General features: G+C 51.6%; 2 protein-coding genes across 3 annotated transcripts in view; both read right to left on the bottom strand.

Moving 5' to 3' along the window:
- Nucleotides 1-24: 24 nt before the first annotated feature.
- kat8 (K(lysine) acetyltransferase 8) lies at nt 25-11,146 on the bottom strand. Its single transcript, XM_058411875.1, has 11 exons — nt 10,765-11,146; nt 8,791-8,865; nt 7,938-8,113; nt 7,753-7,806; nt 7,453-7,617; nt 7,174-7,263; nt 6,263-6,403; nt 1,506-1,599; nt 1,172-1,322; nt 913-1,067; nt 25-225 (listed from the first exon to the last, which is right to left on the bottom strand). The coding sequence occupies exons 1-11, from the start codon at nt 11,102-11,104 to the stop codon at nt 161-163; spliced, it is 1,506 nt and encodes a 501-aa protein (XP_058267858.1). The 5' UTR covers nt 11,105-11,146; the 3' UTR covers nt 25-160.
- A 504-nt stretch (nt 11,147-11,650) lies between these two features.
- The window catches only part of rnf25 (ring finger protein 25), a 16,340-nt gene continuing 3,044 nt past the window's right edge, over nt 11,651-24,946 (bottom strand). Inside the window, exons 3-11 of one of the 2 annotated variants that reach the window (XM_058411861.1) lie at nt 24,890-24,946; nt 24,193-24,289; nt 18,325-18,392; nt 18,138-18,207; nt 17,985-18,056; nt 17,165-17,311; nt 17,000-17,089; nt 12,705-12,839; nt 11,651-12,502 (exon numbers count right to left, since the gene is read on the bottom strand). The exon at nt 24,890-24,946 is cut by the window's right edge and continues 15 nt beyond it. In XM_058411861.1, coding sequence (XP_058267844.1) covers nt 11,798-12,502; nt 12,705-12,839; nt 17,000-17,089; nt 17,165-17,311; nt 17,985-18,056; nt 18,138-18,207; nt 18,325-18,392; nt 24,193-24,289; nt 24,890-24,946 — 1,441 coding nt within the window. In that variant the 3' untranslated portion in view covers nt 11,651-11,797. Of the gene's footprint in view, nt 12,503-12,704; nt 12,843-16,999; nt 17,090-17,164; nt 17,312-17,984; nt 18,057-18,137; nt 18,208-18,324; nt 18,393-24,192; nt 24,290-24,889 lie in introns of both variants that reach the window. The other variant, XM_058411850.1, reaches the window with a different exon arrangement.

The raw sequence follows: 24,946 nt of genomic DNA, 5'->3' as shown, positions 1-24,946 counted from the left end.
GCAGTCGTATAAAAGACAAAAAGGTAGAGCAGCAGCTTCATTTTATTTCATTTTTTTAAGAAAATGTAATGTACACACACAGTCTCCATCTTTAACAAAATACCCTTCCACAAAACGTTGAGAATTCTATCTATCGGCACCCCAGCGTCCCTCATCTCCCTCATTTCTTGGAGAACTTGGCCTGCTTGTGTTTTGGTGGAGCCCATTTCAGACACAAAGTGTCCACTGTGGAGAGAACGGAATAAATAAGGGTGAGGTCACAGTATCAGAGACACATGAAGGAGAAACTGAAATCTAACACACCATAACAGTTGTATATTGTAAGCACTTTTAGGACAAGCGGTCACATTAAATGACCTCTGCAGCATGAATGAGAATAAACACTGTGTGATGACATGGAGTTACTGTTCCCACCCTGAAGTCCATCATTTTCCTCTAAAAGAACATGTTTTATTCCTCTTAAACCACAGCAATTTATCAACAAATTATTTTTCTATTTATTTATTTAAAAAAATAAATAAATAAACATGATAATTCATACTTTATCCATTTATAGTTACATATCCTGTCATGGGTTATAGCAGCTCTAAACAGCCTTTCCCTCCCCAGCCTCAGAAAGTTTCAGCCTTCCCTCTGAATAAGTTAATAAGTGCTGACACTGGAGACTCCTTCCACACAAATTGTTACACAAAATGATTCTCCTCACAGTGAAACTTCACCATATTAATGATTAACCAGTACACATCTTTTAACCTGCTTATCATCAGCGTAGCATCTCCTGTACACGTCTCTGGGAACGAGTCGTTACTATAGAAACCATAAGGTACTAGAACCTGTGCATTATTTATACCTAAACCTGCCTTACAAAGCGTCTTACAGAAACCCAGGAAGTGGTGGTGATGCCGCTCGTACCTGTGATGGGAGGTTTCTTATACTGCGCGCTCTTCAGATGTTCCTCCACCAGTTTGGGCGTGACGCAGATGACGTGTTGACCTTTCCAGTACTTGACCATGTTGAGAGACTGGAGCGTGCTGATGATGTCACTCTGTGTGATGCTGGTCATTTGGCTGTGGATGGAACAGAGTGTTGATATAGAGGGCTACGTGAAGGTGTGTGAAGAATGTGTGTAGAGTGTGTCATCACTCTGTCCCCACAAGTGTGCATGGCGTACCTGAGATCCTTAATGGACAATGTTCCCCTGAAGTCTCGCAGGATCTCCAGCAGAACCCATGACCAGTAGCTCCTGTAGCTCAGCTTCCCCAGATCAGACAGAGGCTTCTCTGGAGAACCCACAGTACTCTCTAACTTGGACAACTCGTAACCTAAAGGAGGATGCGCGCACACACACACCTGTATTAATGACCGAAATGTCACTTTTGTCTTCAGTGATGCAAAAGTTATGGCACCCCAGAGAGGTGGGTTGATTTTCAGTGACAGACACAAAACATAAAGAATATAAATAATAGAAACAGATGATGAAGCAACAACCAGGAGCTATAACCTACTGAAAGCGATGAGAAATTTGCCGTATCCTCTGCGCTGGTATGGAGGAAGTGTGAGGATACACGCTACATTATTCCCATCCGGAGACTCCTTCTCCTGGTTTTATTAACAATGGAAAATAAACACACACACTTAGCAGAAACTGGCAAGCAAAATAACTCTGTCACTCTCACAGACACACACAGACAGACACACACGCACACACAGACACGCACGCACAGACACGCACGCACAGACACGCACACGCACAGACACGCACGCACAGACACGCACGCGCACAGACACGCACGCACAGACACGCACACACAGACACGCACGCACAGACACGCACGCACAGACACGCACACGCACAGACACGCACACGCACACGCACAGACACGCACGCACAGACACGCACACACAGACACGCACGCACAGACACGCACGCACAGACACGCACACGCACAGACACGCACGCACAGACACGCACGCGCACAGACACGCACGCGCACAGACACGCACGCGCACAGACACGCACACGCACAGACACGCACACGCACAGACACGCACACGCACAGACACGCACACGCACACGCACAGACACGCACGCACAGACACGCACACGCACAGACACGCACACGCACAGACACGCACACGCACAGACACGCACGCACAGACACGCACACGCACAGACACGCACGCACAGACACGCACGCACAGACACGCACGCACAGACACGCACGCACAGACACGCACGCACAGACACGCACGCACACACAGACACGCACGCACAGACACGCACGCACAGACACGCACGCACAGACACGCACGCACAGACACAGACACGCACACACAGACACAGACACGCACGCACACACAGACACGCACGCACAGACACGCACGCACAGACACAGACACGCACGCACACACAGACACGCACGCACACACAGACACGCACGCACACACAGACACGCACGCACACACAGACACGCACGCACACACAGACACGCACGCACACACAGACACGCACGCACACACAGACACGCACGCACACACAGACACGCACGCACACACAGACACGCACGCACACACACACAGACACGCACGCACAGACACAGACACGCACACACAGACACGCACACACAGACCCAGACACGCACGCACACACAGACACGCGCGCACAGACACGCGCGCACAGACACGCGCGCACAGACACGCGCGCACAGACACGCGCGCACAGACACGCGCGCACGCACAGACACGCGCGCACACACAGACACGCGCGCACACACAGACACGCGCGCACGCACAGACACGCGCGCACACACAGACACACACGCACACGACACACACGCACACGACACACACGCACACGACACACACGCACACGACACACGCACACGACACACACGCACACGACACACACGCACACGACACGCACGCGCACACAGACACGCACGCGCACACAGACACGCACACACACACGCACACACAGACACACACGCACACAGACACGCACGCACAGACACGCACGCACAGACAGACACAGACACGCACACACAGACACGCACGCACAGACACGCATGCACACACAGACACGCACGCGCACACAGACACGCACACACAGACACGCACGCACAGACACGCACGCGCACAGACACGCACGCGCACAGACACGCACGCGCACACACAGACACGCACGCACACAGACACGCACGCACACAGACACGCACGCACACAGACACGCACGCACACAGACACGCACGCACAGACACAGACACGCACGCACACACAGACACGCACGCACACACAGACACGCACGCACACAGACACGCACGCACGCACAGACACGCACGCACGCACAGACACGCACGCACAGACACGCACGCACACAGACACGCACGCACACAGACACGCACGCACACAGACACGCACGCACAGACACTTACGCACGCACAGACACTTACGCACACACAGACACTTACACGCACACAGACACTTACGCACGCACGCACAGACACGCACGCACAGACACGCACGCACACAGACACGCACGCACAGACACGCACGCACAGACACGCACGTACGCACGCACAGACACGCACACACACAGACACGCACGCACACACAGACACGCACGCACACACAGACACGCACGCACACACAGACACGCACGCACACAGACGCACGCACACACAGACGCACGCACACACAGACGCACGCACACACAGACACACACACACACACAGACACACACACACACACAGACACACACACACACACAGACACACACACACACAGACGCACGCACACAGACGCACGCACACACAGACACGCACGCACACACAGACACGCACGCACACACAGACACGCACGCACACACAGACACGCACGCACACGACACACACGCACGCACACGACACACACGCACACGACACACACGCACACACAGACACGCACGCACACGACACACACGCACACACAGACACGCACACACAGACACGCACGCACAGACACGCACAGACACGCACACGCACAGACACGCACAGACACGCACACGCACAGACACGCGACGACACAGACAGACACAGGACACGCGACGCACAGACACGCACGCACATTACAGACACGCGACGCACAGACACGCACGACACACAGACACGCGACGCGCACACAGACACACGACGACACGACACGCACGCGACAGACACGCACGCGACGCACAGACACGCGACGCACGCACAGACACGCACGCGACACACAGACACGCCACGCACACAGACACGCTACAGACACACAGACACGCCACAAGACACAGACACGCCACAGACACACAGACACGCGCGCACACACAGACACGCGCGCACACACAGACACACGCGCACACACAGACACACACGCACACGACGCACACACAGACACGCACACACAGACACGCACACACAGACACGCACACACAGACACGCACGCACACACAGACACGCACGCACACACAGACACGCACGCACAGACACGCACGCACAGACACGCACGCACAGACACACGCGCGCTACAGCACAGACACGACACGCTACAGACACACAGACACGCCGCACAGACACACACAGACACACACGCACACGACACACACGCACACACAGACACGCACACACACACACAGACACGCACGCACACACAGACACGCGCGCACACACAGACACGCCACAGACACACAGACGCCACAGACACACAGACGCAGACACGCGACACACAGACACGCCAAGACACAGACACACGCGCACACACAGACACACGCGCACACACAGACACACGCGCACACACAGACACACGCGCACACGACACACACGCACACACAGACACGCACACACACACGCACACGACACACACGCACACGACACACACGCACACACAGACACGCACACACACACGCACACACAGACACACACGCACACACAGACACGCACGCACAGACACGCATGCACAGACACGCACGCACAGACAGACACAGACACGCACACACAGACACGCACGCACAGACACGCACGCACAGACACGCACGCGCACACAGACACGCACACACAGACACGCACGCACAGACACAGACACGCACACACAGACACGCACGCGACAGACACGCGACGCGACGCACAGACACGCGCGATTACACGCACACACCGACACCCACGCACACAGAGCCGCACACACACACACGCACACACAGACACGCACGCACACGACACAGACACGCGACGCACACACAGACACGCACGCGACACAGACACGCGACGCACACAGACACGCGACGCGACACAGACACGCACGACGACACACGCACAGACACGCACACGACGCACACAGACACGACGCAACAGACACGACGCACACACAGACACGCGACGCGACACAGACACGCACAGCACAGACACGCGACGCGACACCAGACACGCGACGCACACGCAGACACGCGACGCACAGACATCGCACGCACAGACACGCGACGCGACACAGACACGCACGACACACAGACACGCGACGCGACACACAGACACGCACGCGACACGATACACACGCACACGACACACACGCGATTCACAGACACGCACGCGACATCGACACACGCGACGCACACGCACACACAGACGCGACGCGACAGACACAGACACGCGACGCGACAGACACGCGACGCGACACAGACACGCGACGCACACAGACACGCACGCGACAGACACTTACGACACGCACAGACACTTACGCGACGCACAGACACTTACGCGACAGACACTTACGCACGTGACGCACGCACAGACACGCACGCACAGACACGCACGCACAGACACGTACGCACGCACAGACACTTACGCACGCACAGACACTTACGCACGCACAGACACTTACGCACGCACAGACACTTACGCACGCACAGACACTTACGCACGCACAGACACGCACGCACAGACACGCACGCACGCACAGACACGCACGCACAGACACGCACGCACAGACACGCACGCACAGACACGCACGCACGCACACACAGACACGCACGCACACACAGACACGCACGCACACACAGACACGCACGCACACACAGACACGCACGCACACACAGACACGCACGCACACACAGACGCACGCACACACAGACGCACGCACACACAGACGCACGCACACACAGACGCACGCACACACAGACGCACGCACACACAGACGCACGCACACACACAGACACACACACACACACACACACACACACACACACAGACACACAGCGTTTCCTGACCTTGGAGAAGTAGCCGACGATGTGTGCCCCCTGTCTGTTCACCTCGGTGAGGATGTAGAAGATGAAGGGCTCCACGTCGAAGTAAAGCGTCTTGTGATCCAGGAAGAGCTTTGCGAGCAGACACAGGTTCTGACAGTAGATCTACAACAAGAATGAAGATTTTATCTTTATTTATTCATTAATTTAAGGTAAGTTGTCTTTTTGTCACATATACTTTACTGTGTGATGAAATTCCTTCTTTGCATATCCCACCCATGGAGGGTTTGGGTCAGAGCACGGGGTCAGCCATGATGCAGCACCCAGGAATGAGGGGGGGGTTGGGGGCCTTGCTCAAGGGCCCAAAGGTGGCAGCTTGGCAGTGCTGGGGCTTCTGATGTCAACAACCCAGAGCCTTAACCACTTGAGTTACCACCACCCTTACTTATCATTTACAGGATCTACAGCCAAGGACAGTTGAGGCATCTGATATACACTATATTGCCAAAAGTATTGGGACACCCCTCCGGGTCACTGAATTCGGGTGTTTTTTCAGGGGTTGGGCTCGGCCCCTTAGTTCCAGTGAAAGGAACTCTTAATGCTTCAGCTTCATACCAAGACATTTTGGACAATTTCATGCTCTTTGTGGGAACAGTTTGGGGATGACCCCTTCCTGTTCCAACATGACTGCACACCAGTGACCAAAGCAAGGTCCATAAAAACAATTCAGTGATTTGGAGGGTCCCAAAACTTTTAGCAATACAGTTATTCAGTACATGCAAAAATCATATTAATAACTTTAATAAGTTAATTTTCCATTTCATTCTAGAAAACTTACACAACTATATGTTTTAGTTTAATTGAGTTTTGGGTGTTAAAGTTAAATCCAGGGTGGAGACGGTTAAAGCCGGGTTAAAGCCGAGGATAACACTGACCTTATGGTCTCGTCCGTCCACCTCATACACCGAGATATTCCCCCTGCGGTAAATCTCCTTCCCTGGAGGCTGCCGCCACTGACACTGCGCCTGACGCACGGTACAGAAAACATTAAGACAGTGTTAAGAATAAGAGAAGCGATGAACTAAATATCATTATCGGAAAAGAGAACAATCGTTAATTCCTAGCTCCGTCCCAGGCTGGCAGCGTGTTAGCGTACTGCAGCTCCACGGCGCCCCCCTGTGGTGTAATCACTAAACTCACTGCTGTGTACTCACCAGGTGATATCTGAAGGTCTTCTCATACTTCATGTACTTGAGACAGTATTCACAGATCCACAGCTTGGGCTGCTTCCCGTAATCTTCAGGGAACGGAGAGAAGTACCAGGCATCGATCTCGAAGTTCCCGATCTGGATCTTGTCCACATATTTCACTTTGGTGATCTGAAGGAAAGGAAGTTCCACCACACAGACTGAGAGGAAGATCTGGAAAAAGTCCTCCTGAAAGTCTCCCGGCTAAAGTGGATTCAGTAAAACTGAGTGAAGTGAAGAGTAAATGAGTTACAGCTATTCTCTCACCGCTTCGTGTTCCTTCTCCAGCGCTGCTGTCGTCGGGTCCATCTCTGCATACGTCTGAAACACAACACACACGATCTTACATAAACTACAAACTACGTGTACAGATCATTAGATATGGTAAAAAATGAGCCCAAGAAATAAACACTGTGGATAAAAACAATAAATGAAGCTCAGTTTTCCGGAACCTTCTGAACATGGTTAATCTCGTCGTGTTTGCGTTTCTGATTGCGGGTGATCTTCCTCTCGGGCTGGTCCCCGAGATCTCCTCCTCCTTCCTCCACACTCTTCCTCACCGCATCCTTCACTGTTTTTGTCAGTGCCAGACGACCCTTTCCAACCCACTCGTCCAGGCGCCTGTTAACTGTTTAAAAACAAGAAAGCAGAGAGTATAGAGATAAGAAGAAGGAGGAGAGGAAGCCCTTTTTTTGGTCACATATACAATACAATCACTCTCGTACATCCATGACCAGCAGGCACTCAGGCTAGCAGGAAAGATTGTCGATGACCCCTCACTGTTCATATTATATCATATCATATTATATCACTCGTCTCACTGTTTTTCTGTAAATAACCAGTGCAATATTTTGTAAATATCAACATTTTTAAATCACTGAAAAATACTTTATTGCTTTTTAATATCCTGTCTGCACTGTATCCCAGCCACATGTTTACATCTTCTGAACCATTCACAGTATTCAGGTCATGGCACATCTGTATAACACTGTTTATTAAAGTTTATTCTGTACTTACTCTAGTACTGTTCTGTTTATATATTCTATATTTTTTAACCTGTATTTTTATTATTATTATTATTATTATGCCCTTCATGCTGCTCATGTGCCTTTAATTGCCCCTTGGGTACAAAGTTTTTTTAGTTTGAATTGAATTCAGCACAGTGAAATTCTTTCTTTGCATATCCATTAACCCTGGAGTGGGCTGGATCTTTCGTTTTGGCAATCTATTCATTTAATCTGGGGGAAAAAATGAATAAATAAATAACACTAAAGTTACATTTAATATTTTTAACAGCTTACTTACATCCAACATAATGTACATAGAACTCCTCTCTGCCCTCCTGTTCATTCAGTCTGGACTGGATCACTTCTGCTGAATCTGAGAGAGAGAGAGAGAGAGAGAGAGAGGAAGATGGGGGGAGATGGAGAGAGGGAGAGAAAGATGGGGGGAGAGGGAGAGGGAGAGAGAGAGAAAAAGATGGGGGGAGAGAGACAGACAGAGAGAGAGAAAGAAGGGGAAGAGGGAGAGAGAGAGGGGAAGATGGGGGGGGAGGGAGGGAGAGAGAGAGAAAGAGGGGGGGAGAGGGAGAGAGAGAGAGAAAGATGGGGGAGAGGGAGAGAGAGAGAGAAAGATGGGGGGAGAGGGAGAGAGAGGGGAAGATGGGGGAGAGAGAGAGAGAGAGAGAAAGATGGGGGAGAGGGAGAGAGAGAGAGAAAGATGGGGGGAGAGGGAGAGAGAGAGAGAGAAAGATGGGGGGAGAGGGAGAGAGAGAGAGAGAAAGATGGGGGGAGAGGGAGAGAGAGAGAGAAAGGGGAGAGGGGGAGAGAGGGGAAGATGGGGGAGAGAGAGAGAGAGAGAGAGAAAGATGGGGGAGAGGGAGAGAGAGAGAGAGAAAGATGGGGGAGAGGGAGAGAGAGAAAGATGGGGGGAGAGGGAGAGAGAGAGTGAGATAAATGGGGGGAGAGGGTGAGTGCGAGAGAGAAAGATGGGAGAGTTGGAGAGAGGGAGAGGGAATGATGGGGGCGAGGGGGAGAGAGAGGGAGAAAGAGGGGGGGAGAGAGACACATACACACACATCACACGTACACACACACACACACCTGCAACACTACACACACACACGCACACACACACATTTTTACACACACACACACAGCACACGTCACCACACACACACACTACGTCACCTGCACACACACACACACTGTCACTGCACATACTGCACACACACACACCTGCACCACACACACACACTACTGCCACCATACACACACACACACACACTCAGCACATTTATTACACACACACACTAGGGCTCACATACCACACACACATACAGTTACACACACACACACAACACACTCTACACACACACACACACCTATATACACATACACTGCCACCTATATATATACACACACACTGACACTATATATACATATATATATATGCTTATATTTATTTATACATATATACATGTTTATTATTTATATATATACATATATGTTATCTATTTATTATTATATACATATGTTATTTATTATATATACATATATGTTTACTTTATATATATATACATATATACATTTTATTATATATATATATATATATATATATATATATATATATATATATAACATTTTATTATATATATATATATATATTTATATTTATATATATATATATATATATATATATATATATATATATATATATATTTATATATATATATATATATATACATTTATATATATATATATATATATGTTATATTTTATATATATATATATATATATTATTTTATATTTATATTTATTATTATATATATATATATATATTAATTTATATATATATATATATATTATATATAGAGAGAGAGAGATGGGGGAGAGGGAGAGAGAGAGAGAAAGATGGGGAGAGGGAGAGGAGAGAGAGAGAGAGAGAGAGAGAGAGAGAGAGAGAGAGAGAGAAAGATGGGGGAGAGGAGAGAGAGAGAAAGATGGGGGGAGAGGGAGAGAGAGAAAGATGGGGGGAGATGGAGAGGGAGAGAGAGAGAGAGAGAGAGAGAGAGAGAGAGAAAGATGGGGGGAGAGGGAGAGAGAGAGAGAGAAAGATGGGGGGAGATGGAGAGAGAGAGAGAGAGAGAGAGAGAGAGAGAGAGAGAGAGAGAGACATGAACAGATCTATAAATATTGATAAATAGTAGACGTTATGGACAGTGATGGTGATTTAAACAGTACTAAGCTTTTTTTTTATAAAAGAATATTTCAAACCCACGCCATGTTTTATCCGCGCGCTGACACAGGTACGTTTCTCCTATTTCCACCGACACCTCCTGCTCCCTGCCGCCGCCCAGCGACGCTCCGTCAGCGGCGCGAGGATTACTCGAGCCCGCGGCTTCCCTCCGCCGATCCGCGGCCTCCGCCTCGTCGTCCTCCCCGCCGCTGCCGTTGGACGAAAAAGCCGCTCGGTTCCCTGTCTCAACGTCTCCTCGGTCTTTCGCGGGATGCCCGGCGTCTATTTCCATCTCCATTCGCTCTCCTCTCCCGCGGCAGTTCGGTGTATTCCCGGTGTTACTGAGAAGTCTACTTGACGCACTACGCTCTCTTCTAGACATTAGAACCGATTTGAAAACATTGCGCAGCGCCCAGCAGTTCTGAGCATGCGCAATGCGGCGGAGGGCGGAGCACACTTAGTTGCGAGAATCGACTCGAACAAACGACTCAGCGGTTCGTTAGCGTAAACACTGAATCAGTAAAAATCTGTGTGCATGATTTATAGAACGTAATCATAAGAATGTTTAATGTTTTTTAATCTTATTACGCTATAGAAAAAAAGTCAATATCTAATGAATATATTGCAACCTTGGTGTTTTGGAAAAACAAACCAACGAACCGTTTGGGAGCCGAATGAGTCGACTCTTCACTGTGAGCTTAGTGTTCATATTGCTGTGGAATGTTTTTGTTTTCATAAAACTTTGGAGACTTGATTTGATTTTTTTAGACCTCTGGACCCATTTTAGATTTTCTGTGTTCAGTTTATTTGATACAAAAATAAACAAGAAAACCTTAAGTTTATATTATTTAAGCCAACTTATGTTCTTTATTTTAATACTTTTCATGTTAAAACAGTGAGAATAAGTCGGTCAGTAACTTTGTGTGTGTGTGTGTGTGTGTTGGGTAGAAATAATCACACAGCTCACTACAGTGCAGGTGCAGAACTTTATTCCAGCAGCATTGATGATGCAGGTACAGGCGAGAGAGGCGGGAGGGAAGCTGCTCGGTGTGTGTGCTCCTCCCTCCTCCCACTGTCAGAGAACTCCTTCCTTCCTCAACTCGCTCTCGGTTCTCTGATGCCAGCTTTTCCCATTTCCTCTGTAGTGACCCGTCCGGTGTCCTCTCGCACCTCTGAGGTGGTGATGGTGGACGTTCCCACCGTTATCCCACTGAGCGTTTCTCTCATGCCAGTGGCTATACGATGGCCCATGTGGTCCATACCTCCTTCCTCTTTCTCGATCCTGCCTGCTTCCTCGTTCCCTTGCTCCGGTTTGAGCGCTGTCTAACGGGACATGCTGTTCGTGCTTCGACCCCGGTGTCTCCTCATGGCTTGTTTTGCCGGTCACCTCTACTAAAGCCCGTCTCGGTTGATCTTTTACCACAGCTAAATGTCCGTCTCTGTGTTCTCTGGTGTCTTCCGGGGCTCCGTTGCTCCTGCTGCTTTCTGATGCAGAAACACTGAGCTTGGCCATGTTCTCCAGCACAGGTGGAGGAACCGCATGAGCAGCATGTCCTCCTCGTCCACCTTCACCTTTTCCCCGGTCTCTTCTGCCTCCTCTGAACCCCGCCTGCTGTCTCCGGCCATGAGGAGCTTGGCGATGGGGCGGGTGTGACGTGTTCTCCACTGGGGCAGGACGAGGGTTCTGATTCGGGCCCTCAGGAGGGGGAGGAGGAGGGGGCAGAGCTTGGGCAGGATCTGGAGCGTTGGTACAGATGGGGTCCGAGGAGTCAGTGGGGACCTCGGTGAGAAAAATAACACTGATAAATTCACGGCTATGCTAATTAGCTAGCACTGTTTTCACTAATCTTAGTGACAGAGGAGCTGGTTGTCAAGGCAACAATACACAATTTGAGACTCACAGGTAACTGATTTAATTTATTAAAACAAATTAACTAATTTAGAGTTTAGAGAAAAGGCAGAAGGCTTAATTAAACACTTACATCATTAATGTGAATGAGGAAGCGATTAGACTCGGCCTCAGGGTCGATGACTCCTCCTTTCTCTCTCTGACGATCCAGAATCTTCTGTAGCTCCACCCACTTCCTTTTAAATTCACCAGTGACTGCTTCATCCTCCTGCTGAGAGAGAGAGAGACGGACAGACAGACAGACGGGGGGGGGGAGAGAGAAGAAATAATACAGGAGCATGAGAGTGCGGGGGAGATTTCACAGCAACACACACAGTGTACACATATCTGGTCATGTCAGTGATGGACAGAGTAGGGATAGTCATTGTTGTTCTTACTGGTAACACTGCTCCATTGTTCTGTGTGTGTGAGAGATATCTATCTATCTATCTATCTATCTATCTATCTATCTATCTATCTATCTATCTATCTCTATATATCTCAGATTATATATATATATATATATATATATATATATATATATATATATATATATATATATATATATATATATATATATACACACACACACACATAGATAGATAGATAGTTAGAGAGATAGCTAGATATAGATATATCTATCTATCTATCTATCTATCTATCTATCTATCTATCTATCTATATCTATATATCTCTCTCTCTCTCATATATATATATATATATATATATATATATATATAAACACATACACACACACACACACACACACACTACATTGCCAAAAGTATTCTCTCACCTGCCTTGACTCGTATATGAACTTAAGTGACATCCCATTCCTAATCCATAGGGTTCAATATGACGTCGGTCCACCCTTTGCAGCTATAACAGCTTCAACTCTTCTGGGAAGGCTGTCCACAAGGTTTAGGAGTGTGTTTATGGGAATTTTTGACCATTCTTCCAGAAGCGCATTTGTGAGGTCACACACTGATGTTGGACGAGAAGGTCTGGCTCTCAGTCTCCGCTCTAATTCATCCCAAAGGTGTTCTATCGGGTTGAGGTCAGGACTCACCCTCACAAATGTTTGTAAAAACAGTCTGCATGCCTAGGTGCTTGATTTTATACACCTGTGGCCATGGAAGTGATTGGAACACCTGATTCTGATTATTTGGATGGGTGAGCAAATACTTTTGGCAATATAGTGTATCTATCTATCTCTCTCTCTCATATCTCTCTCTCTCTCTCTCTCTCTCTCTCTATATATATATATATATATATATATATATATATATATATATATACACACACACATATATATATACATACATACATACACACACACACACACACACATACACACACACATACACACACACACACAGTATCTCACAAAAGTGAGTACACCCCTGATGTTTTTGTAAATATTTTATATCTTTTCATGGGACAACACTGAAGAAATGCCCCTCTGCTCCAATGTACAGTAGTGAGTGTCCAGCCTGTATAACAGTGTAAATTTACTGTCCCCTCAAAATAACTCAACACACAGACATTAATGTCTAAACCGTTGGCAACAAAAGTGACTCCACCCCTAAGTGGAAATGTCCAAATTGGGCCCAAAGTGTCAATATTTTGTGTGGCCACCATTATTTTCCAGCACTGCCTTAACCCTCTTGGGCATGGAGTTCACCAGAGCTTCACAGGTTGCCACTGGAGTCCTCTTCCACTCCTCCATGATGACATCACAGAGCTGGTGGATGTTAGAGATCTTGAGCTCCCCCACCTTCCGTTTGAGGATGATCCACAGATGCTCAAAAGGGTTTAGGTCTGGAGACATGCTTGGTCAGTCCATCACCTCTACCCTCAGCTTCTTTAGCAGGGCAGTGGTGGTCTTGGGAGGAGTGTTTGGGGTCGTTATCATGTTGGAATACTGCCCTGCGGCCCAGTCTCTGAAGGGAGAGGATCATGCTCTGCTTCAGTATGTCACAGTACATGTTGGCATTCATGGTTCCCTCAATGAACTGTAGCTCCCCAGTGCCAGCAGCACTCATGCAGGCCCAGACCATGACACTCCCACCACCATGCTTGACTGTTGGCAAGATACACTTATCTTTGTACTCCTCACCTGGTTGCCCCCACACACGCTTGACACCATCTGAACCAAATAAGTTTATCTTGGTCTCATCAGACCACAGGACACGGTTCCAGTATTCCATGTCTGCTTGTCTTCAGCAAACTGTATGCAGGCTTTCTTGTGCATCATCTTTAGTAGAGGCTTCCTTCTGGGACGACAGCCATGCAGACCAATTTGATGCAGTGTGTGGCGTATGGTCTGAGCACTGACCGGCTGACCCCCCACCCCTCTGACAGGCTGACCCCCCACCCCTTCAACCTCTGCAGCAATGCTGGCAGCACTCATACGTCTATTTCCCAAAGATGACCTCCGGATACGACACTGAGCACGTACACTCAACTTCTTTGGTGGACCATGGTGAGGCCTGTTCTGAGTGGAACCTGTCCTGTAAAACCGCTGTATGGTCTTGCCCACCGTGCTTCAGCTCAGTTTCAGGGTCTTGGCAATCTTCTTATAGCCCAGGCCATCTTTATGTAGAGCAACAAATCTTTTTTTCAGATCCTCAGAGAGTTCTTTGCCATGAGGTGCCATGTTGAACTTCCAGTGACCAGTATGAGAGAGTGTGAGAGCGATAACACCAAATTTAACACACCTGCTCCCCATTCACACCTGAGACCTTGTAACACTAACGAGTCACATGACACCGGGGAGGGGAAATGGCTAATTGGGCCCAATTTGGACATTTCCACTTAGGGGTGGAGTCACTTTTGTTGCCAACGGTTTAGACATTAATGTCTGTGTGTTGAGTTATTTTGAGGGGACAGCAAATTTACACTGTTATACAGGCTGGACACTCACTACTGTACATTGGAGCAGAGGGTCATTTCTTCAGTGTTGTCACATGAAATGATATAATAAAATATTTACAAAAATGTCAGGGGTGTACTCACTTTTGTGAGATACTGTGTGTGTAATATATATATATATATTATATATGAACAGGGGTTGGACAATGAAACTGAAACACTGGCCAATTTAGTGTTGGAGGTTTCATGGCTAAATTTGACCAGCCTGGTGGCCAATCTTCATTGATTGCACATTCCACCAGTAAGAGCAGAGTGTGAAGGTTTAATTAGCAGAGTAATAGCACAGTTTTGCTTAAAATATTGCAATGCACACAACATTATGGGAGACATATCAGAGTTCAAAAGAGGACAAATTGTTGGTGCACGTCTCGCTGGCGCATCTGTGACTAAGACAGCAAGTCTTTGTGATGTATCAAGAGCCACGGTATCCAGGGTAATGTCAGCATACCACCAAGAAGGACGGACCACATCCAACAGGAGCAACTGTGGATGCAAGAGGAAGCTGTCTGAAAGGGATGTCCGGGTGCTGACCCGGATTGTATCCAAAAAACATAAAACCACAGCTGCCCAAATCACTGCAGAATTAAATGTGCACCTCAACTCTCCTGTTTCCACCAAAACTGTCCGTCGGGAGCTCCACAGGGTCAATGTACATGGCCGGGCTGCTATAGCCAAACCTTTGGTCACTCGTGCCAATGCCAAACGTCGGTTTCAATGGTGCCAGCAGCGAAAATCTTGGGCTGTGTACAATGTGAAACATGTATTGTTCTCTGATGAGTCCACCTTCACTGTCTTTCCCACATCTGGGAGAGTTACGGTGTGGAGAAGCCCCAAAGAAGCGTACCACCCAGACTGTTGCATGCACAGAGTGAAGCATGGGGGTGGATCAGTGATGATTTGGGCTGCAATATCATGGCATTCCCTAGGCCCTATACTTGTGCTAGATGGGCGCGTCACTGCCAAGGACTACTGAACCATTCTGGAGGACCATGTGCACCCAATGGTTCAAACATTGTATCCTGAAGGCGGTGCCATGTATCAGGATGATAATGCACCAATACACACAGCAAGACTGGTGACAGAGTGGTTTGATGAACATGAAAGTGAAGTTGAACATCTCCCATGGCCTGCACAGTCACCAGATCTAAATATTATTGAACTTTGGGGTGTTTTGGAGGAGCGAGTCAGGAAATGTTTTCCTCCACCAGCATCACGTAGTGACCTGGCCACTATTCTGCAAGAAGAATGGCTCAAAATCCCTCTGGCCACTGTGCAGGACTTGTACCTGTCATTCCCAAGACGAATTGATGCTGTATTGGCCACAAAAGGAGGCCCTACACCATACTAATGAATTATTGTGGTCTAAAACCAGGCGTTTCAGTTTCATTGTCCAACCCCTGTATTTGTGTGTGTGTGTGTGTGTGTGTGTGTGTGTGTGTATTGCTGTATCAGTACCTGAGGGTAATTTGGCTGTGGACATGAAAGCAGAGCGTTGACATTGTACATCAGTGGCTCTCTGCACACAGGACACACCACACACAGCTCCTAAGAGAAGAGAAGAGAGTGTAACTACATCACAGTGTGGTGTGTTACTATGGTAACAGCGAGGAATACTCCTACCTGGTCCTGTTCTCTGTCTCTGGTCTTGTCCTCCTCCAGCTCCCTCACTCGCTCCTGCAGCTCCTCCTCAGAGTGTGTGATGTAGCGGCCCAGACAGTGAGAGTGGAAATAATGATAACAGGTCGTCTTCGTGAACACCTCGCCCTCCTGAACCCCCAGATCAACATCATCATCATCACCATCACCACCACCACAACCATCATCACCACCACCACCACCCCCATATCACCACCCCCATCATCACCATCACCATCACCACCCCCACCACCCCATTACCATTACCATCATTACCATCATCACCACCACCACCACCATCTCCATCATCACCACCACCACCCCCATATCACCACCCCCACCATCTCCATCATCATCACCACCACCACCATCACTACCCACACCATCACCACCCCCACCATCACCACCCCCACCCTCACCATCACCACCCCCACCCTCACCCTCACCATCACCACCCCCACCCTCACCATCACCACCCCCACCCTCACCACCCCCACCATCAACATCATCATCATCATCACCCCCATCAAACAGTACCCCACTACAAACAGTCTCTCTCTCCCCCACTCTCTCCCCTTCTCTCTCTGATAACTAGAGCCGTTGTTATAGAAACGATAAGGTATCAGAGTGTATTAATGATATATAAAGCTGTGATGCGCTGCTGCACTAAAGTATCAGAGCCGCTGTTATAGAGAATTAATCAACACCTGAGCACTCACACTCTGACTGCCACTTTACACAATTACTTATTTAAAACAAACAAGGTGTCTGAGGTGTGTATGAGGCTGTGTGTGTGTGGTCTCACCTTAAAGCCGTACAGACAGATCACACAGCTGCCGTGAGGAATGTTGCTCTCTGTCAGGATCTCTTTAGCTTTCTGTGGAGAAGAGAAAAGAAAAGAAAGAGAATTACACACACTGAGAGACAGACAAAGTGAAACACACACACACACACACACCTCAATCAGCTGATAGAGCACGGGCATCCCCACACACTCCTCAGCCTCCAGGCATAGACTGTGTTGTAAACTGCAGGGGAACAGGAGAGACGGATTAAAGACCACACACACACACACACACACACACACACACACACACACACACACACACGTCAGAGAGAATTAAGTGTAAATGATGAGCAGGAACCTGAGCAGCTTTTCGTCTGAGAGACCTCGGGGATGGTGGATGGAGATGTGAGGTGTAGACGCTGGATACTGAAACACAGACCAGAACAGATCTAAACCCAGATCACACACGGCTCTACGTCGCGTGCGCGCACACACACGCACGGCTCTACGTCGCGCGCACACGCACGGCTCTACGTCACACGCACGGCTCTACGTCACACACGCACGGCTCTACGTCACACACACGCACGGCTCTACATCACACACACGGCTCTACGTCACACACGCACGGCTCTACGTCACACACACGCACGGCTCTACGTCACACGCACGGCTCTACGTCACACACACGCACGGCTCTACATCACACACACGGCTCTACGTCACACACACGCACGGCTCTACGTCACACGCACGGCTCTACGTCACACGCACGGCTCTACATCACACACGGCTCTACGTCACACACGCACGGCTCTACATCACACACACGGCTCTACGTCACACACACGCACGGCTCTACATCACACACACGGCTCTACGTCACACACACGCACGGCTCTACATCGCGCGCACACGCACGGCTCTACGTCACACGCACGGCTCTACGTCACACACGCACGGCTCTACGTCACACACGCACGGCTCTACGTCACACGCACGCACGGCTCTACGTCACACGCACGCACGGCTCTACGTCGCACGCACGGCTCTACGTCACACGCACGGCTCTACATCACACACGGCTCTACGTCACACACACGCACGGCTCTACATCACACACACGGCTCTACGTCACACACACGCACGGCTCTACGTCACACGCACGGCTCTACGTCACACGCACGGCTCTACATCACACACGGCTCTACGTCACACACACGCACGGCTCTACATCACACACACGGCTCTACGTCACACACACGCACGGCTCTACATCACACACACGGCTCTACGTCACACACACACACGGCTCTACGTCACACACACACACGGCTCTACGTCACACACACACACGGCTCTACGTCACGCACGCACGGCTCTACGTCACGCACGCACGGCTCTACGTCACGCACGCACGGCTCTACGTCACGCACGCACGGCTCTACGTCACGCACGCACGGCTCTACGTCACGCACGCACGGCTCTACGTGACACACACGGCTCTACATCACACACGGCTCTACGTCACACACACGCACGGCTCTACATCACACACACGGCTCTACGTCACACACACGCACGGCTCTACATCACACGCACGGCTCTACGTCACACACACGCACGGCTCTACGTCACACGCACGGCTCTACGTCACACACGCACGGCTCTACGTCACACACGGCTCTACGTCACACACACGCACGGCTCTACATCACACACACACGGCTCTACGTCACGCACACGCACGGCTCTACGTCACGCACACGCACGGCTCTACGTCACGCACGGCTCTACGTCACACACGGCTCTACATCACACACACACGGCTCTACGTCACACACACGGCTCTACGTCACACACGGCTCTACATCACACACACACGCACGCCACGGCTCATACGTCACACACACGCACGCGGCTCTACATCGCGCGCACACGCACGGCTCTACGTCACACACGCACGGCTCTACGTCACACACGCACGGCTCTACGTCCACACACACGCGACGGCTCTACGTCACACGCACGCATACGGCTCTATCGTCACACGCACGCACGGCTCTACGTCGCACACGCACGGCTCTACGTCACACCGCACGTCACACACGCCTCGGCTCTACATCACACACGGCTCTACGTCACACACACGCACGGCTCTACATCACGCACACACACGGCTCTATCGTCACACACACGCACGGCTCTACGTCACACGCACACACGGCTCTACGTCCACACGCATGCGGCTCTACATCACGCACACACACGGCTCTACGTCACACACACGCCACGGCTCTACATCCACACACACACGGCTCTACGTCACACACACGCACGGCTCTACATCACACACACGGCTCTACGTCACACACACGCACGGCTCTCGTCACATCGCGCGACCACACGTCACACGGCTCTACGTCACACACGCACACGCGGCTCTACGTCACACACGCACGGCTCTACATCACACACGCACGGCTCTACCGTCGCGTCACACGTCACGCACGGCTCTACGTCCACACGCACGCGGCTCCACACGGCTCTACGTCACACACGCACGATCTCGTCACACGGCTCTACGTCACGCACGGCTCTACGTCACACACGGCTCTACGTCACACACGGCTCTACGTCACACACACGCACGGCTCTACATCACACGCACGGCTCTACGTCACACACGCACGGCTCTACATCACACGCACGGCTCTACGTCACACACACGCACGGCTCTACATCACACGCACGGCTCTACGTCACACACACACGGCTCTACGTCACACACGGCTCTACGTCACACACACACGGCTCTACGTCACACACACACGGCTCTACGTCACACACACGCACGGCTCTACGTCACACACACGCACGGCTCTACGTCACACACACGCACGGCTCTACGTCACACACACGCACGGCTCTACGTCACACACACACGGCTCTACGTCACACACACACACGGCTCTACGTCACACACACACGGCTCTACGTCACACACACACACGGCTCTACGTCACACACACACACGGCTCTACGTCACACACGGCTCTACATCACACACACACGGCTCTACATCACACACACACACACACGGCTCTACGTCACGCACGGCTCTACGTCACACACACACACGGCTCTACGTCACACACACACACGGCTCTACGTCACGCACGCACGGCTCACCGTGCGCCTCTGCGCTACACACACACACGGCTCTACATCCACTGCACCGGCTCTACATCACACACACACACACACGGCTCGTCACGCCACACACGGCTCGTCACACGCGGCTCTCGTCTACATCACGCACGGCTCAAGCGTCACACACACACGCTCTCGTCACTGCGGCTCTCGTGGCCACACACCGCGGCTCTATCGCCACACACACGGCTCTCCACACACACCATCGGCTCGTCACGCTGCCTGCGGCTCTCGTCACGCGCACTGCGGCTCGTCACACACGCCTGGCTGCGTCACCATCACACGGCTCGCCACACACTGCCACACACACACCTACGGCTCCACTCGTCACACACGCGGCCTACGCCACGCTCGTCCTCACACACACGCACGGGCTCTATCGTCACACGGCTCTCGTCGCACACACACACGGCTCGTCACACACATCGGCTCTCGTCCACGACGCACGGCTCACCGTCCACACACACACGGCTCTACGTCACACACTGCGGCTCGTCACGCCACACACGGCTCTCGTCACACACACATCGCGGCTAATAGCTCGTCACACACACGGCTCTCGTCAAATCACACACCACGGCTCTACCCTCGTCACACGTTTATCGCGACTCGTCACACACACGGCTCAGTCACCACGGCTCTCGTCACGCCACGTGCACGCGGCTTTCTACGTCACACACACATGCGGCTCCTCGTCACACACACGGCTCGTTTATCAGCTACGGCTCGATCACACACACGCACGGCTCTACGTCACGCACGCACGGCTCTACGTGACACACACGGCTCTACATCACACACACACACACACGGCTCTACGTCACGCACGGCTCTACGTCACGCACACACACGGCTCTACGTCACACACACGGCTCTACGTCACGCACACGCACGGCTCTACGTCACGCACACGCACGGCTCTACGTCACGCACACGCACGGCTCTACGTCTCACACGCACGGCTCTACGTCACGCACGGCTCTACGTCACACACGGCTCTACGTCACACACGGCTCTACGTCACACACACGCACGGCTCTACGTCACACACACGCACGGCTCTACATCACACACACACGGCTCTACGTCACGCACGGCTCTACGTCACGCACGGCTCTACGTCACACACACACGGCTCTACGTCACACACACGGCTCTACGTCACACACGGCTCTACATCACACACACACGGCTCTACATCACACACACACACACACACGGCTCTACGTCACGCACACACACGGCTCTACGTCACGCACACACACGGCTCTACGTCACGCACACACGGCTCTACGTCACGCACACACGGCTCTACGTCACGCACACACGGCTCTACGTCACACACACGCACGGCTCTACGTCACACACACGCACGGCTCTACGTCACGCACACACGGCTCTACGTCACGCGGCTACGCCACACACGCGACGGCTTTCTACGCCACACACACGCGACGTTCTACGCCACGCGACGGGCTCGCGCCATACGCCACGACGCACGCTCTACGCCACGCACGGCACACACACACGGCTCTATCACGTGACACGCGCGACACACGCACACACACACACACGCGCCACACGCACGCTCTACGCCACGCACACACGGCTCTACGCCACACACACACGGGCTCTACGCCACGCACACGCACGGCTCTACGCCACGCACACGACGGCTCTATCGCCACGCGACACGCACGGCTCTCACGCGCCACGCGACACGACGGGCTCTACGCCACGCACACGACCCACGCACGCTCGCCACGCACGGGCTCTACGGCCACGCACACGCACGCTCACACGGCTCACACACACGGCTTCTACGCCACGACGGCTCGACGCCACGCACGGCTCTACGCCACACACGGCTCTACGCCACACACACGGCTCTACGCCACACACGGCTCTATCGCCACACACGGCTCTATCGCCACGCGACATCACGCCACACACGGCTCTATCGCCACACACGGCTCTATCGCCACACGGGCTCTACGCCACGCGACACGCCACGCACGCGGCTCTACGCCACGCGACGTTCTACACGCACGCTCTACGCCACACACACGCGATCGGGCTCTACGCCACACACACGCGACGGCTCTACGCCACGACACGCCTCTATCGCCACGCGACGGGCTCTACGCCACGCACGGCTCTATCGCCACGCACGGCTCTACGCCACGACACACGGCTCTACGCCACGACACATCGGCTCTACGCCACGCACACACGGCTCTACGCCACACACACGCAGACGGCTCTACGCCACACACGGCTTTCTACGCCACGCGACGCGACGGGCTCTACGGCCACGCACACACGGCTCTACGTCACACACGGCTCTACGTCACACACGGCTCTACGTCACACACGGCTCTACGTCACACACGGCTCTACGTCACACACGGCTCTACGTCACACACGGCTCTACGTCACACACGGCTCTACGTCACACACGGCTCTACGTCACGCACACACGGCTCTACGTCACGCACACACGGCTCTACGTCACACACACGCACGGCTCTACGTCACACACGGCTCTACGTCACACACGGCTCTACGTCACACACGGCTCTACGTCACGCACACACGGCTCTACGTCACACACGGCTCTACGTCACGCACGCACGGCTCTACGTCACGCACACACGGCTCTACGTCACACACGGCTCTACGTCACACACGGCTCTACGTCACACACGGCTCTACGTCACACACGGCTCTACGTCACACACGGCTCTATGTCACACACGGCTCTACGTCTCACACACACACGGCTCTACGTCTCACACACACGCACGTTTTACGCCAGGGCCAAGACGACGTGCTCTACGGCTCACACACACACGCACGGCTCTACGTCACACACACGCACGGCTCTACGTCACACACGACCAGAACAGCAGCAGGACTGAGAGAGTCCTTCTCTAATAATAATTCTCTCCATCAGTAGCTACAGAACCTGTAAAGATTTCTTTTAAAGAAAATGTGTGATGTGAGAACAAACCTCTGAGTCCAGGTCCAGTGTCAGTGTGAGACGGACAAACTGCGCCAGACAGTCCTCACCTGTGGAGGGGTGGAGCATCATACTGACCCTCCATCCTCTAAACACACAGAGAGAGGGAGAGAGAGAGAGGGAGATGTCATGTTAAGCACCAAGAGGAAACACCACATGGTCACAGGTGTAAGTAAACACACAAAAGTCCCTCAGTCCTGAAGCATGAGCACTGAGGCCTCTCTGTTCTTCTCTTCTGCTGAAGGATCTCCACTAGGTCCTGGAACACTGCTGTAGTTCTTTTCCACCACTGAAGCATGATGAAGGCTGGATTACCCTCAGTGTTCTACCTCATCACCAACAGGTTCTCTAAAGCACTTCAGGCCTCTGTGTGCATTTCTTCCAGTGGTTTTCCCCCAGTCCATAAAGCTCCTGAGAAAAAGTTCTAATGCTGATGCTGATTACAGATGTGGACTGAACCCCAGTGCTGGTCATGTTCTTCTCAAACATCTCCACTTCACAATTCAATTATATTTCAGAACCAGAGCAGAAATCTGACACAATGTTCCTCAGTGGAAGAACCTATAATCTGGTCAGCTTGTATAACGTGACTGCACAGCTGTGCAGAAGTGAAACATCTGGAGCAGGGGGAACACATGCTTTTGGCTGTGTGACGTGTGTATTTATAAGATGATTAAGATATTTTTACCCTTCATTATTCCGTGTGACCGTCAGCTCATCCAGATAGATGGACTGCAGGACCTCA

Source organism: Hemibagrus wyckioides, linkage group LG02, assembly GCF_019097595.1.
Source record: "Hemibagrus wyckioides isolate EC202008001 linkage group LG02, SWU_Hwy_1.0, whole genome shotgun sequence".
NCBI classification, from domain to species: Eukaryota; Metazoa; Chordata; class Actinopteri; order Siluriformes; family Bagridae; genus Hemibagrus; species Hemibagrus wyckioides.
The sequence above is the reverse complement of the archived record's forward strand: the minus strand, read 5'-3'. Positions and strand labels throughout refer to the sequence as shown.

Bases quoted from the DNA above. Each gene is read 5' to 3' on its own strand.
- kat8 (XM_058411875.1), bottom strand. From the start codon at position 11,104: ATGTCTAGAAGAGAGCGTAGTGCGTCAAGTAGACTTCTCAGTAACACC. The intron at 7,807-7,937 runs GTTCCGGAAAAC...GTTGTGTTTCAG, and splicing joins AGATTAACCATGTTCAGAAG to ACGTATGCAGAGATGGACCC. The intron at 7,264-7,452 runs GTGAGTACACAG...ACCGTGCGTCAG, and splicing joins AGACCTTCAGATATCACCTG to GCGCAGTGTCAGTGGCGGCA.